The sequence below is a fragment of the Panthera tigris genome, chromosome B2 (assembly GCF_018350195.1).
Source record: "Panthera tigris isolate Pti1 chromosome B2, P.tigris_Pti1_mat1.1, whole genome shotgun sequence".
NCBI lineage: Eukaryota > Metazoa > Chordata > Mammalia > Carnivora > Felidae > Panthera > Panthera tigris.
The window spans coordinates 17,885,146-17,901,856 of NC_056664.1; the positions used below are offsets into that span (position 1 = coordinate 17,885,146).

The 16,711-nt window shown below is 42.5% G+C and overlaps 1 protein-coding gene and 1 long non-coding RNA gene across 11 annotated transcripts in view; one reads left to right on the top strand and one right to left on the bottom strand.

The window, feature by feature from the left end:
- Nucleotides 1-1,264, bottom strand: part of LOC122238558 — a 32,830-nt gene extending 31,566 nt beyond the window's left edge. For both annotated transcript variants that reach the window (XR_006217492.1, XR_006217491.1), the window contains exon 1: nt 640-1,264. This is a non-coding gene — a long non-coding RNA (uncharacterized LOC122238558). The remainder of the gene's footprint in view (nt 1-639) is intronic.
- The window catches only part of MAK (male germ cell associated kinase), a 55,491-nt gene extending 39,799 nt beyond the window's left edge, over nt 1-15,692 (top strand). For 6 of the 9 annotated variants that reach the window (XM_042985725.1, XM_042985729.1, XM_042985730.1 and 3 more), the window contains 5 exons: nt 1,271-1,419; nt 6,489-6,620; nt 8,820-8,894; nt 11,374-11,493; nt 15,266-15,692. In XM_042985725.1, coding sequence (XP_042841659.1) covers nt 1,271-1,419; nt 6,489-6,620; nt 8,820-8,894; nt 11,374-11,493; nt 15,266-15,420 — 631 coding nt within the window. In that variant the 3' untranslated portion in view covers nt 15,421-15,692. Of the gene's footprint in view, nt 1-1,270; nt 1,420-6,488; nt 6,621-8,819; nt 8,895-11,373; nt 11,494-12,817; nt 12,979-15,265 lie in introns of all 9 variants that reach the window. The other 3 variants (XR_006217489.1, XM_015534687.2, XM_042985731.1) reach the window with 3 other exon arrangements.
- The last annotated feature ends 1,019 nt before the right edge of the window (nt 15,693-16,711 follow it).

The following is a 16,711-nucleotide window of genomic DNA, read 5'->3' on the forward strand; positions in this document are numbered from 1 at the left end:
TTCGCGTCTGCGTTGGCCTACTCTGTACATGGCTTGAAAACTTTTTTTTTTTAACCCATGACGTTCTAATTCCAGCTGAATTTTATCACGTACTTTTAGGGGTAGAAGAGATTTGAATCCAAACCTATAGATCGAGTTTGTAGTCCACATACTTAATTCTGGCAAGGAAACGATTGATAAATTTCAGTATCAATTATTCCTTTTCTCTTGAAATTCGTTCGAAAAACTGTATGACAATCAATTTTTAATGTATTTCTTCCATTTTTTATTTTTTGGTATCTTCGAATGGCTTTATACGATTTAGACATAATAACAATAATGATTAAGATACTTCCATTTATTAAGCGCCTACCTAAATTTTAATTTGTAATCTTCATACTCCAGTACAACTATCTGCCGAGTAGACTACTGAGAGTCAGATAGGTTGAAGGAACAGGTTGCCTAAAGTCAGACGAGGCCTAATCCCAAACTAGACCTCTGTCTCTTTTTTTGCACCGCACTATTTCTTAAGCAATAAGAGCTCAAACACTTGGCGCACTGAATGGACCCTGCTATTGTCCGCTCAGTTCCTCTGGCGGCCTGGGCTTCCTCATAAAGAATACAAAAGACCCAATGCTAAAGTGTGAAACTTTTACTTACGAGGTTGTCTCTTTTAGAGTCAACAAAAGCAAGATGTTTATACTTGCGCGCACGCTCGGTAGACGTTTACTAAATACAGAGATGTATTAAGCCACGGCAGGTACAGGATGTGGTCTGTCTGCAGCCCATCAAACGTATAGCGGCAGAAATAAGACCTTCGAGTCAGCATGACACCAGAGCAGAGCGTGCACTGAGTGCTGCTAACGAAGGAGCTGCAAAGAGCTCAAAAGTCCTGTTTACGGGCAGCAGAGCACTTCGAGGAGAGGAGGCTTTCTGGAATGAGCGGTCTTGAAAGTGGGGCGAATCTCAGCAGCTGGCATGACTACAATGGGCTGAGCCAAAGGGAAAGAAGGCAGGAACGGGTGGGGCCGTTTCTCATGAAAGGGTCCATCTGCCTGTGTCTAGAACTACCCCTGAGCGGGTGGGGGCAGCCAGCAGCTGAGGGCCAGCCAGGCCAGTGTCAGCCTCCGAGGGGGACCCAGACGGCCTTACTGATCAGACGTTACGTGAGTAGGCAGTGACGGTGGCCGCGACGGTCCTCCCGCAGACGCGCAGGGGGCGGGTGGGGGACGCAGTAGCTGCCATCGTCTCATTTTTCAAGTAGTGACGCTACCTTGTGTGGACTTTCAAGGCTTCCAGAGTCGGTGCCCTCAGCCTCCCGCCACTCAGCAGGGGAAAACAAGAGCTTACCCGCTGCCGTTTCCCAGAAATCGGATTCTGAAGTGTCAACTGCTTCCACCGCTAAGCAGTACTACCTGAAGCAATCCAGATACCTTCCAGGTGAGCAGAGAACATACAACGTTGATGCTAACTAGGAGAGGGGTCAGGCTTAAGCGTCCTGGAATATCGGCAGAAAGGGCACCACTGAAACAGCGCTCTCTGCCGGCTCAGCCTGGTCAGTACTTGTTCCCAAGTACTTTCTGGGTCCCCTGCCTCGGGGAAGTCTGCTCAAGAAATGCCTGGCAACCAAAAAGATGAGCATAGGCTTCAAAAAAAAAAAAAAAAAAAAAATACCTCCCTCTCCCCCCAAAGCTCTGCCTTTAGCAAGCGCTAAGTTTTATTAAAACAATTCTGCACCCCCGCGACACCGTTTTATAAAATGTAGCATTTTACACTGTTTCCTAAATGATCGGGATTGTGTTTTTGAAAGATCATTGTGGGTAGAGCATACTAGGGGCTCAAGAGGCCACTGCACGTGTCTGGAACGAGAGGGTGATGGCTTGTTCCAGAGTGGTGAACGTGGACACAGAAATGGGTAAAATCTCCATGTATTTGAGCAGTGGAAAGACAGGACTTGCTGACAGATGGGCACGGGTGGTGGTAAAGAACAGAGGAATCAGTGTTGTCCCCTGGGGGGGGGGGGGGTGGTGACTTTACCCGAGAAAGGGGGAGATCAGGAGGGGACGGATGTGCGTAACTAGGGAATCTCGGGAGTTGGGGTTGGGATGTCTAGTGAGCATCTGAGTTGATCTATCTAGGAGACGACTCAATATATGAATCCGGAGCTTAGGAGAAAGATCTAGACAGATGGTGGGTAGTTTATGTTATGCCTGCAGGTAGCATTTTCTCCTCAAAGTCCACTTTAAAAAGAAAAGTTTAAATTCAACCTAGCCTAAAAGGGAATCAATTTTTAAGTGACCATATATCTATACAGATTTATCTTTAGTCCAAAAAGAGGGAAAGATGAAGAGCTGAGAAAAGTTTTAGGTGGAGGGAAAGACACTGGCTTCTCTGAATAGAACAACAGGCCGCACATTTAGATTTTACAAGAGCTTAGGAGAGAGTGAGGAGGGGTGAGGTGGGGAGAGCCAGCAGTATTCCGGTAAGACAGCACCGTGAGGGCAGGGGAAGGAATTCTGGGTTTATTCCAGCTCCGAAAGAGGCCTTTGGGGGGAACCTTGGGAGGTGAGTGGTGACATGTGACATACGTGTTAAAAAGACTGTGTAAAGGGTGGATTGCACAGGGCAAGACCAGAAGCAGGGAGGCCAGCTGGCAGCCACTGTGGTCCCCCAGGGAAACGAGGATGATGACTGAGAGGGAGCAGGGCTCCTGATAGATTTTGGAAATGGTCTTGCTGATGGATGTTGTAGAAAAGAAAAAGACAAAAGCCAGTTTGTGGCTTGAATCCTAGGTGGATGGTGGTGCTATGCTCTGAGATGGGGAAGACCGACGGGGAACAGGATTGGGCAGGAAAGAGGTGGTCAGGCTTGCATGCGGGCGGTTAGAGTCGAGATGCTTGTGAAACATTCCAGTGTGGCGAGGCCATGCAGGAGGTGGGAGGGAAGAGCCAGGAACGCTGAGGAGGGACCTGGGCTACAGAGAACGGCGACACCCAGACAGTATTTAAGTCCATGCATTGAACAGGATCACCTACAGAGAGACTGTGAGTGGCAACAATGGTAGCGGTAGAGGAGGAGGAGGAGGACAACTCGAGAGAGAGGAAAGGAAGGAGCCAGGCAGCTGAGGGGGAAAAACCATGAACAGGGGGTTTGCAGAAGCTGAGAAGGAACCATTTCCCTGAAAGAGTTTGCTGCTTAGCGGTTATGAGAAGGGACAGAAATGCCTGATTAAACTGAACAGTGGGGAGGTCCCTGAAGGACCTGAAACTTGGCGAGCAGTTTCAGTCTGGAATGGTGAGGGAGAACGAGGCTGGAGTGGGCTGCGAAGTGATGAGAGGTGAGAAGTTAGTGACTGAACAGGTAGACAACTCTGGAGATGCTTCGCTGTGACATTTTGGTGTTGATACCATGAGGAGTTCCGATCCTGCTGCAAAAGCAGGGATGTAACAAAATTCCCAGAACACAGATTCATGGGGGATATTTTCCCCTGTTTAAACATAAATCAATCCTATAGCAAATCGATATTTTCTTATCTGTACAAGGGAGCCCTCTGGCGGTGAGAAAGGCAACTGTAAGTTTTTATCAGGATAAATAGATCCAAAGCACTCTGTTTTCATAGTTCTGCTCCCTAATGTGGTTTTCTGGGACATATTTCAGGATACCTGAAACTGGTCTGGTCATTTCCTTTTTAACTAGAAAGATCTATCCGATCCTGCACATTACTGTGGGTCAGAAGCATGGCTATAATTGAGACCATAAATAGACTTGAAATTAGAGCTGCTTGAAATCTAAACTTGAGTCTTTCTGTTTCCCTGTTGGCATTTTTTTGCCTTGAAGATGCCCCTCTAGAGCTGGGTGAGATTTGAAACTAGAATTGAGCTCAGTTCAGTCACTTAGACAAACATTTACTGAGCACCTGTCATGAGCCAGCGATGACTGCAGAGGATAGAAACCGAAATAAGAAATGATGCTTGACATTTACGATCCATAGTTATTTTTATAATTAAGTATCTTTAGGAATTAAAAAAAAAAAAAGAATATGTTTGGGGGCTTTTTTTTTTTTTTTTTTTTACCATAAAGCCAAGCATAAAAGCATCAATTGATTCTTAAGCGTCAATCTTTAGGATCATGGGAGCTCTAGAAATGTACCATATACTTTCAGGGCAGCATGGCATTATTCTACAAGACTTGGCAGATCTGTGACATTGGCCTGCAGGGAGAGGGACGCAAGAGTCCTAGTTATTGACCTGCTACTGACCGGCTGTTTACTGGAGCAAGACTTTGAGACTGTTTTCTGTTACTTACAGTGGGACTGCACTCACCTCTCCGCTCACCCTGTAAGCCTTAGGTACTTAATTATCGCATAAGGGAGCCGCAGAGTGTGCGACGGAAGTGAAAACCATCTCTGGGGGTGCCCTCTGGTCTCACTCCCTGCTCCCAGAACTGGGCTCTCTGGCACAAACTGATGCCACCACGCAGGCGGGGAGGGCCGCTCCTTCCACAGCACTTTTGAAACCCTGCTCCTTCTCAAGTCCATTTATCGCCTCTGTCCTTCCTTCCACCCTGTGTATTCAACGTGCTGTGTTATTTCTACACTTGCCTTTCCCACTGCATTTTAAATTTCTTAACCTGGCACACAAATCCCTACTTGATTTGACCCCTGCCCCCTTCTCCATCTTTATTTTGTGCCAGTCCCACTTCTTTCTCCATCCATGGAATGTCTCGGGGTTCCTTCCCATCTTGGGTCCCCAGCCTACACTGTGGCCTCTCCCAGGAGCACAGCTCCCACCCCCTCCCGAGTCCTAATCAGATTCACATTTCAGCTTAAAATTACTTTTTTTTTTTTAATTACTTTTTTTAAAGAAAGACTGGTGGGACTTTTAAAGAAAGTTTCTTCTGTTATTTGCCTGTCCTCTCAGCACCAGACTCCTTTAAACAATTTATATACCATTAATTACCTATTTGTAACTGTTAATGTTTCCCTTCCCTCAGGTTGTTAAGACCCAAAAGGGTAGACACTATTTTGCTCACCACTTTTTGTCCAATGCCATACACAATGCCTGGCATGTGATAGGTGCTCAGTAAATATGTGTTCACTGATTTACTTTCCTCTGAGGCAAGGGATGATGGTATATTCATTTCTACCTCTGTCTGTCAGTGTTTGGTATATAGAAGGTGCCCAGTAAAAGCTTGTAAACTAATATGTAAATGACTTCACATTCTAGATTGTGTCAATTTCCAAGAAATCTGGAATGTTCAAAAAGACAAAATTGAAGCAATTGTCTTTGCTAATGGATATATTTAAAAAAAAAAAAAAAAAAAACTAGGGATATCCGAAGGCTAACTGGATTAACAAAATAATTTAACTGCTCAGGGCCCATTCTTTGTTGAACTACATTTATGAAAACTGTTCATTTAAGGAGCTTAGTTTTTCCCCCCTACCTTACCTTGTCTTTGGGGGTAAAGGATTTTTTTGTATTGACTTTTTCGTATGAGTTATTGCTACCTTTTTAGTAAGTGCATCTTCTTTACTGTCAGGCAAGTGCCTATGATATATAGTTCTATTGGTAGGTCCTTTATCAGAATCCGAAATCCATAAGGAGCTCTATGCGATAAGAAAGGCAAATTATTTACATGGAGGAGTGTTTCATTAGAGTACTGATGACTGGTAACTTTGAGGCTCAGTACAGAATAGCCTGGCCTTTTTATGGCTTCCAAACAAGGGATATTATTCTATGTCTCATAAATGTGAAACCTTGCTGAGGAGTTCACTCTCTGAAGAGCCAGAGCTCATCCTGTCCGGAAAGAGGTGCTAACTTCCTACGTTAATGGTAGTCCTTGGTGAGGCTTTTTCTTGTATTTGCTAAAGAAAACACATGTACGACCCAGAGACGTAGACTGTGTGATGTCTTTACCTTCTCGTAAGTTGCATCCAATTTATTATCAGTGAAAAGAAGTCACGTTCAGGAAGTTTTCAAGTCTCTTAAGAATAAGTTAAAACACCACCCTTTGACCATTAGTACCAAAGTCTAAAGTTGCCTCCACATTTCACAGATTTCAGAAAATCATAAAGAGTTTAGATTTTATTATTGTCTAATATGCAATAAGTTTCGGAGATCTTTACACACCACATGCAAGCTCTCAATTCTCCTGGCTACACTGAGTGTTCCTCAAGGGTCTGGCGCATATCCATGTAGTTTTAAGTACGTACTTAAAACAAGTCAATTTGAAGAAAATTTTTGTACCACCTCAATTTTTATAAGACGTTGAGCCAGAGATGTCCAATGTTCAATGATCATTACTTGTTTTATAGAAAATACCTTGTGTTTGCAAAACGCACCGTGAGGATTCCACATTATTGAAGGAACTGCTACATTGTAACATCAATTTATTTCCATTCGCCTCCAACTTATTTCCAGTCTTCATTTGAATGTATTATGTATTTATCTGTCAAGTTAATGATCACACCCTAACTTTTCAAATGACTACTTTGATTTTGTTCTTCTAAGGTGTAAATCCCAAGAATGTGTCCTTGGTAGCCAGTGGAAAGGATATAAACCCACATACTTGGAGTAATCAGTTATTTCCTAAGTCATTGGGACCCATGGGGGCAGAACTTGCTTTCAAAAGGAGTAACGCAGGTAAAGTAAAAACACACTTAAAGTATAAATTTACATTGCTTTCCTTCTGCAGATTTTGACTTCTAACTGTATTGCAGCTGCCTTCTTCCAACTGAGATAACCTTGGGGGGAACACCAAGTTTTCAAACTGGTACTTGAGCACAGGTGGTTTTAAGGCAGTCATGTGCCAGATCTCAACTCCCATGTGGATTCTTTCCTAAAATGGATCTCCCTGAGCTGTGTCTCTATTCTCCTATTTTACAAAACAAAAGACAAATTGCCTGTTTACTATGGTTGTTTCCTTTTTCCCCAAAGTCTAGAAATATCACCTATACCTGGGGTGCCAATCCAAGAGACAGTTTCATAAGTTGGGAACAATGTTGAGAGAGCGAGTAATTGTGATAACTGGGGAACAAGTCCTGTTGAAGTCAAGTGGTTTCCAGTTCTTAACCTTCACAAAATTGAAGAGCCTAATTGAATTATTAGCCGACAGATAGTCAAAACTCATTTTTAAAATCACTGTATGAGTTTTGGTCTAGAACTCTGAATTCACAGAATGTGGTGACAAAGCTGTAATAAAACAGCTTTCATTCCCAACTATCTGTTTATGTTAAACAAGGTTTCTCAGTGCTTCCATTTCCAAAAAGGAACAAGAAAAAAGGGACGGAATTGGTCCTGAAACCTGATTTTAGCAATAAGCAACATTCATTTGTGGACACGCGGACAGCTTGAATAAGCTGCCGTCTTTCTCAGTGAGATGAATTTCCCCCCAAAATAATGCCTTTTAATGTCTAGTAATCAAAATTTATACTATTCAGCTTTTTTGATTAACTACATACAATGAATTGTCATAATTATAACTAACCTAATCCAGGAAAAAAGTATTTTAACATACTTAGGGTTATAAAAAAATTTTTTAAGGTTTCAATTTATACATACTTTTGAATGGTCAATTTAAAGACTTTTAAGCCTGAACTTATATTTGTTTTTCTTAACCTAAAATTATATTTGGATAAAATCTGGGCTTTGACATGAATGAAAATAAAATTTTAGAGAGAAATGAGATTAATGTGAAATTTCCAGCTGTTAAAAAGGAATATGTTCATGTATTTTGTAAGTCAGTATTGGTGGGCATAAAATCACCACGGTATTGGGGCACCTGGGAGGTTCAGCTGGTTAAGCATCTGACTTGGGCTCAGGTCCTGATCTCACCATTCATGAGTTGAAGCCCTACACTGGGCTCCATGCTGACAGCTCAGAGCCGGGAGCCTGCTTCAGATTCTGTGTCTTCCTCTCTCTCTGCCCCTCCCCACTTGCACATGCTCTCTCTCTCTCAAAAATAAACAAACATTAAAAAAAAATGTCCTTAAATCACCATGGTACTTAGATTCCATTGGTTATGGTTAAAGGAGAGATGGAATAGTTTTATTTTTCAATGTCTGTAATTATAATATGCCACAAAGGACAACTTTTGGAACTATAAAACTTATGCTGAAGGATCTTACATATCATTTGAAAATGTGTAAAGAAGTAAAGCATTCTTTTTAAAAAAATAGATAGATAGTTTTCTGGTATTGGACCCAAAAACCACCTGAGGATCACTATGGTAATCTACTGGGATATTCTTTTTTTTTTTTTAATTTTTTTTAAGTGGTCTTATTTCTTATTACTTTTTTTAATGTTTATTTATTTTTGAGAGAGACAGAGACACAATGTGAGTGGGTTAGGAGCAGAGAGAGAGGGAGACACAGAATCCGAAGCAGGCGCCAGGCTCTGAGCTGTCGGCACAGAGTCCGACGCGGGGCTCGAACTCACGGACCGTGAGATTACGGCCTGAGCTGAAGTCGGACGCTCAGCGGACTGAGCCACCCAGGCGCCCCATCTACTGGGATATTCTGATGTGACGTTAATCTTAACACTGTGGACATTTTAAGTGTCAAACACTGCAGCACTGTAATTCACTTTTTTTTGCCAGTATTTTAAAATAATATCCACCGAACCAATACAAATGAGTTATGGTTAAATACAACTTTGAGTCTCGGGGGAATCTATACTTGGCTGGCATCAGATGAAAGCTGTGACCGCACATGAGAATGCTTTCTCATGTTAAGGGTTCTTCCTGATCTTTTCATTAATCATCTAATCAATCCATTTTTGTTCTCTGCTTTTCCTAAAACATTCTTATTATTCATTCTTTCTTTCTACCTGCCTTCTCTTCAGAGGAAAGCATAATTAAACCAATTGAAAAACTATCATGTAATGAAAGTTTTCCTGAAAAATTAGAGGATCCACAAGGTAATTTCTGGGCATTCTAGATGAGTACAACTTGTTCTTTGAATACCTTGTCCACTTTTCTTTTCCACATTTGCTCTGAATCCTGTCATACAAGGCCACTATGAAGGCCAAGGTCACCTTCTTTTAGAAGTCAGACGAGGACTAGGAGAAAGAGAAGCATTCCACATCATCAGAAACACCATTCTTCAGTAGTTGGAATTCTAAGACTAACATGCTCTCAGGAAGTTCTATGCTCATCTTCTTAAATTAATGATGACAATTTATATAAGTGAAGCAGATCTACTGAAAAGAATTAAAAGATTTCCTTATTTCGTAATCAGTATTCCTGCAAAACTTTTTTTTTAAGTTCTGAAACTCATTTTTGAAGCGTTAACAATCATTTAAAATTAAAAACTAACCAGGTTAATGGAAATGGTAGATTTCCTAGGGGTTCAAGGTCGCTGGTATAAACAGTGCTATGGACTCCAGCCTAAAGATTTGCAGCTCACAAGGCACTTCAAAACTCCGTAGCCAAAGTAATTTAAGAAAATTTCTTTTTCTGTGCATTTTTCCGTAGCAACTTCTTCTTGTAATAGTAAGATGCAGCCTATTAACTATTCGGCACACAACTTTTAGAATCTGGCATATCCCCATACTATCACTCAGTAGGCCTTGTGACTGTGGACCAGTTCCTTAGGCTCCCTACGTCGGTTTCCCCACCTACAAAATGGAGGAAATAATATTTACCAATGTATTATTATATAACCATACCTGGGATTTTTGTCACAGTAAGCATTTAGTAAGTGTCTGCTCTGGTGAGAAGGATGAGACCAAGAGCAATGTTCTGAAGCTGCTGCTGAACGTGATCACTGCCTTGAACTTTCTTTCAAAAATCTTTCAAAGTAGAGGGCTGACTGCTGATTCTGAATGGGCACTCGAGGGAGGCGATCATGCTTATATTCAGTAGCGTTAAAACTGTATAAGCTGGTAACGTGCTCACTGTGTAAAATCCCATTTCTGCGACGACGCTGCTGTTTGACGTTTGTTGGTTCAAGAGCAGACACTTACTGGGAGCCTACTATGCACAGCACTGTGACAGACTCAGGGACGAGAAGTTCAGAGTCCAGACTTGCGAACAAGTAACACTGTGAAAAATGCTTCAGTCATAGCTGCCAAGCAAGCAGTTCTTGAAACCACCACCACGATCTGAGCCCCGTTTCACCTCCTTGCTGACACACCTGTCTCCTCTCCTGCACGGCTAGGCTCTCGAAGGAGAAATTACATCCATTTCTTCCCTTATTTCCAGTTTGCTCTTCAGCTCACTGTCCTTTGTCCTCAGATGGCTTCAGGCCACTGAAACAGCTCCTGCCAGGTCCTGACGTTATCCTAGTGGCCAGATTCCAAGGGTGGTGCAAATCCCATCAGACCTCTGCCTCTCTGGCCTCCCTCCTCTCTCTGCACACTGTATCCTCTTGGCTATTCAGACCCTGCTCCTCCCATCACCTACCCTCCCTACTCCCTCTTCTCCACGGGGTCCTTTTCTGTCCTTTCCCTCAATGCTGGTGCTCCCTGGGGTTCCATTCTGGATCTTTGCACATCCACGGTCCCTCTGAGCTGGCTCCTCCAAGCGCATGGCCCATAATTGCCATAGCTTGATAATTCCAAATCTCCAGGCCTGCTCAACACTACAACTCAACTCAAATATCCCATGGCCATCATGTCTTTCCAACAAACCTGATTCTCCTGTACTGCTGTTGTTAGTCACCTAAGATACAAACTTAGGGGTTTATATTCCTCTTTCCCTCCCCCTCCTACCCCATATACCCACGCCGTTCTCTTCTGCATTGCCTCTGTGACTCCCTGAATTCAGGTCCTCATACTTACTCATTTCAGCTATGGCAATGACCTCCTGTCTTCTGCCTCTACATTTCCCTCCTTCGGCCCCTCACTCTACTGCCCCCAGGTTGATCATTCACTAATAGCGATGAGGATGACGATAATGACAGCTGACGTTTATTGAACACCGGATTCTATGCTAAGTGCTTTGCCTACATCTCATTCAATCCCTACAACAACCCTATGAGAGTAGGTGCGGTCATGATAGTGATTTTACAGAACGAAGACAAAGCACAGAAAGCAGTGCAGGGATGGGGGCTTCCTGGCAGGAGACATACTCTCAGGGTAAGAGTGGAGTCATAAAAAAAAAAAAAAACCTGGTGTGTTCAGGGCAAACAGCCTTGGGTTCACATTCTAACCTGGTCACTTACCGTGATAATTTAAGCAAGTTCTGAGAGCCACAAGGTGTGGGTAAAATATACCTCCCAAAGGGTTGTTATACGGACTGAATAGGATGGTCTCTAAAGCCATAGTACAGTGCTTGAAATAGAGTCAGTCCTCAAAAAATAGAATCTAGAATTAGTAGGCGTGTAGTATTCAAGTTACTCTCGGGTGCTTTAAAATTTTCACCTTCTGACTATGAAACTTTATGATACATCACTAGGAAGTCTTGGAAGTTATGCTACTTACAATCAGTCAGGATACATTCCTTCCTTTCTCAAAAAAGAAGTGGGGTCAGCTGGCCAGAGGATACACTTAGCACCTCTTGGTGCAACAACGACAGGTAAGAACTTTAGATTTTTTAAGATTTCTGACCAGAAAGGAGCTTTTTCTAAGTTTCTACACTTTGCCCAAGCGGAGACTTTTAAATTAGTCTCACTCACCTTGTTAACACAGTTCTAATGATTTTTGGCAAAATGCCCCTTCTTCTGAAGGTGCGGTCTGCGAGTCTCTTGTAAGAGCTGCCTTTAACAAAGTGGTGACTTGCAAGGCATACGGATTATGCTACTGAACCTGCACAAGACTGGATGAGGTAGACCTTTTACAGAGGAGGAAAGTGACATCAAGTAATTGGCCGAGGGTCACCCAGCTCCTAAGTGGTGGAGCTGGGAGAGGAGCCGGTTTGTGAAATTCGAGAACATGCTGTGTGACCCAACGGGATGTAAAGAAGGTGCATTTTTCAGAGCTGCCCACCCGGTCGGTACCTGGCACAGGGTGGGGGCTTCATAAACACGGAGATGCTGTTCGTGTATCACTCCACAGGCAGTTCCCGTGCAGAGTGAAGGGAGCCGTGGCAGAACTTTCCCACCCTGGCTCTGGCTTTGCACCGGTAGTAGATGGTGGAGGCTTGGCTTATGCCCCCGCCCTCCGGTTATGACCAAGTAGGCTGTGTGCCCTGCGGTGGCGTGGTGGTGATTCTGTACTTGAGCTTGACCAGGTCTGACTATGAAGGCTCTCAAAACGACTCTAAAATAGAAGTCCTCAGGAAGGCACTTAAAATACACATTAAGGCAGACAGTCAGAAGTTTGGGAAGATAGGGAGTTGTATAAATTCCCTCCGAACTTCAAACTCCTGGTTAGAGTTCACACTCTAAAGTTCTCTGAAGTCCAACCTCTAAAGTTCGCGCTGTTGGAGCTAAAACCGCGAGAAGCACGGGACTTCTGTAATTTATGATTTCGGACCACGGTAGCACTGCTCAAACAGTACTTAGTTACCTTATCTGTGAAAAGCATCGCTTCATTATCTCTCTGCTGAAACAAAATATGTAAGTAAACACATTATACACAGCAAGTGATTTTTTTTTTTTTTTTTTTTTTGAAGCCTCAGGTATTTTAAGCCAGCCTGACAGTGAGTCAGCAGCCAGGGCTTAGTAGCAATTTTTAGAAGAGGAGAAAATCAAAATGTTTCAAACTGGTTTGTTATCTAAGTGTCTGCTCTTAGAAAGTGAAAGTGGGCATTTTAGAAAACGATTTTTGTAAGATATTGAAGGCCTTTGTATATTAAGCATTCTGTCAGATTAGCATGCATGTTCCTGTTTTCTTTTCTTTTTTTTTTAAGTAAATGCTTTCTCATAACTTTTCATCTCTTCATTTCCTCTGCTCATCAGATGTTCCTACAGATGGTGATAGGAGGAAAGGTAAAAAAAAGAAGTAAATATTAATCATCCTCAAGTGGTCAATGCCAATCCTTAGGAAAACACTGTTCTGTAAGAGATGTGTCTTTCAGTACCCACTGGTGTGAGAGTTTCCCACAAAAGAATAAAACCAGGTCATTACCGTATTTCCTCGACTATTTCCCCTTCTCTCATAGCCTTCCTCTCTACTCTTCCCCAGCCTCGCCCCCAGGATTAGAGAAGAAAAATCGAATTAATTTCTTCCAGCTTCCCCATGTAATCTCTCACCCCAAACTTCCCAACACCTCCTCCCCGACTCCCTGCCTTGTGGTAACAAGGACTTTGAGGAGTGACTTCTTCCCTACACGGCCGGCCGCCCTTTGCAAGGGCAGGGAGGGCCCTGTTCTAAGTGAGCTATGTTCATTAACTCTACTCCAGAAGGTACTATTATTACGGTCTTCATTTTACACGGGTTTTATTTCTTGCTAAAGGTTACATAATCAGGGCACGGATCACAGGCAAACATCTTTCCTTTGGCAAATATTTTCTGCAGGAAGTTAAATGCCCTTGATAGGACACGTGCTGTTTTTAAAAAGAGGGCACAGCAAGCGTGAGAGGGCTGCCTGCCCCACTAAGGAGGTGCGGGGCAAGGTCCGGCTGACACAAAAGTGTTTCTTGCCTGGCAGCTGCTGAGTTCTTCACCAAGGGTGCTTGGGTCCTGAAATTATTATTTCCCAGAAAGGAAATCTTGGCAAAATGATTCCCTCTTCAGCAGTTTTAAAAATGTTTTCCTGGACATGGTTTCCCTCAAATGCATTCAGGACCTGACGTAGCTCGGTCATGAGCTGGGAAAAAAGTTCCGTTACTCCCCAAATCCCTCATGTTGCCACACCAGAGGCTCGCCCAACTGTTAGCTGAAGACTGCGTCCCCTCTCCTGTCCCCTCTCCCGTCTCTGAAGTCACTCACCAGGGGACTCTCTGCCTCTCTCTCCTCCTCGCTCCACTCCCTCCCTCTCACCTGCTCTCTCCTCCAGCCACAGGCCCATTAGGTCTGCAGCCTTCCGTGTGGGCTCACAAATTTAACAGACTGGTGTGTGTCCACACTCCTGTGGGATAGAACAAAAGGGCTGTTCCTGGAAAACCTGGTTAACTGTTTAACCAGTTCTTCCTTCACAGTTCAGGGTTAACTGGCTATTACCCCACCTTGTCAGGTTGCTTTCTATCAGCTTGAACCTGGAGAATTTTAAACCTGGTAAGGGCAGGATGATAGGACCAGGTGATTATCCCCAGGGCAGTTCCTCACTTAATGCTTTATTCCCATTAAGCTGAGGTCAGCGGCAGACCCACGTGCTCCCATAATTTCCCCTCCACTCCCAGTTTTACAGAGAAAGTTTAAGAAAACAAAAACAAAACAAAACAGGGAAACCATGCAAGTGAATACAGTATGGGTAGTGTTCAGTGTACAAAATGGTCAGACTCGTCTCAAAATTGACACTTAGTTTAATCCAAGAGTGTCAGCCACCACACAGTGTGAAACGATACTTAAATCCCAAATTGAAGGATCAAACATCCCTCTTCAGATAGAACATCTATGATGCTCAGCCGTAAATATGAAGTGAGGGCAGGCGAAGGAAGGACTGGAGAAGAGATTAAAGTTCTCTGCAAAATGATTTACTGCTCTGTCATTTGAGATGTTTAAGCAATTCTAGCTTGTAAACTGTTCAGATAACAAATATTTAACAAGTCAAAATTTCACAAATATTTAATCAGCCAAATTTATGAATAAAGCAGACCCTACGATGAACGGTTTGGGATCTTAGGACTGGCTCACCTTTTAAAGGAATTCTGCTATCGCCCTTCATTTTCCCAATTAAAAAAAAGGAAGTTTCTTGCTTCTAAAAACCACATTTTCATGGTTAAAAGAAATCTACTATGGGATCCCATCTGTGGAGCTCCATGAAGCCCAAGCTTTATAGGATTCACAATTACAAATAAAGTTTCCATAGTGGGTATTACGCTCGAGTATTATTCAGATGCAACCACTGTGTGATTTTACAAAGTCACTAATAACACTGTGGGTTATTGCCTGTTCAACCTGAACCAAGAATTTTCTTGGTCATCCTAATTCATGTTGCCAACCTAAGTGTGATAGGCATTTGAGTGAAACCACAAAAGCAGCAGCAGTAGTCAGAACTGTAAACCAGAAACACTGGCCCTTGAGCTACTGAGAATTCTCTATCAACATCACACCACACTAGAATTTTGCGTTTTACTATTAAAAAAACAAAACAAAAAAACAAAAAAACCCTTAGAGACCACAGAACTAATCTTTTAAAGATAAATTCAAAACTCCCCCATGAAATGAAAAGATTTAAACTGCCTTATTTTCAATTTGACAATCCAATGAATAAAGTTCTAACTTCCAATTCTGATTTCTTCCAGAATACACCTGGAACACAAAACCCGGTCGGGGGCCGTTTTCAGGACCTACTTACAATCCTACGGCCAAGAATCTTAACATTGTGAACCGCGTGCAGCCGGTTCCCTCAGTGCACGGAAGGACAGACTGGGTGGCCAAATATGGCGGCCACCGGTAGGAGAATGGTGCAAAGCCCCACAGCATTCTCCATAGAATACTCCATAGTCCACGCAAGTCCCCAGACCCTGGGAAATGTGTACAGATGTCTATTTCTACTGAGTTCTGGAAGCAATATGAAGTAGTGGGTACTCTGCAGAGCAAAAATCATCTCCTACTATTTTCTTTCTTTCCTAGAAATGAAATCCAATTTCTTAGCATCAATTGCCCACAGCGCTGACACGCGTACGGGTAGGACTTTACAAAGTATTGAATAAACTATTTGCCAAAGTATCAAGTGTTTGATCTACAAATTAATAGTTACTAAGTATAAGACACTTTTTTAAAAAAGCCTCCAGAAAGTAAGTGTTTAGAATGTTTTCGGTTTCATCTGTTATTTGCCTAAATTAATTAATATTTTGATTGTCCTCAGAGGTGTTTTTGTTTTGCTTGGTTTTGGGTTTTGTTTTTTTTTTTTTAATGGCAACCTCGGTGGTCTGTCAATCAGAGCTCGTATTTGGCTAAGGCTCTATCTTACCAGTTTGGCAATGGCAGAGAATGCTGATTTATCATCTGGTTTTCTACTCTGAAATTATGGAAGCAGTGGTAATTCTTGAGCAGGGCGTCTTTCTTCGGAATAAATTTATCTTTAACATAAAGATTTCAAAATTATGACACCCGATGTTAGCGGAGAAAGAGTCTATTGTTTGACCAACACAACTCCTGTGACTTCGTGGAGACTATCAACCTCAATGGCTTAATGACTCCCAGATCAACCAAGGTTCCCATCTTTACATCATTAAGAGAGTTCTTGAAACTGTGATGTTTGCTCATCACACTTTCAAAATACCTTGTTTCCATGTTCCTACCAGACACAAAGATGAGGTGCGCCAGCTTTCGCCCAAAGCAAACTCTTGCTGCGCTGCAGATCGCTGACCTGGCTCCGACCCTGATATTTACTCTCAAGAGCAAATGCAATTCAGTTGCTATAGCAGTGATTCACTTAGTACAATTTTTTTTTTTTCTTAGTTCTGTTTCTAAACTGGTACTTAAAAGAGACATCTTGAACTTGGGACTATATTTAAATTTGCCATTTTATGGACTCAACATTAATACTGTATATTCTTTTTAAAAATAATACTGTTATCAACTGTAATTTTTATGTGTTTTTTTGTCTTTGTAACAAATGCTAATGTAATTGGCATCATCTTGTGGACATTATCCAAAGACATCATAAAATAATAGTAATACGGTATTTTTGTATAGAAGATTCAGCTCACCTTGTTGAAAACTGTTAAAATCTGAAGAGTAAT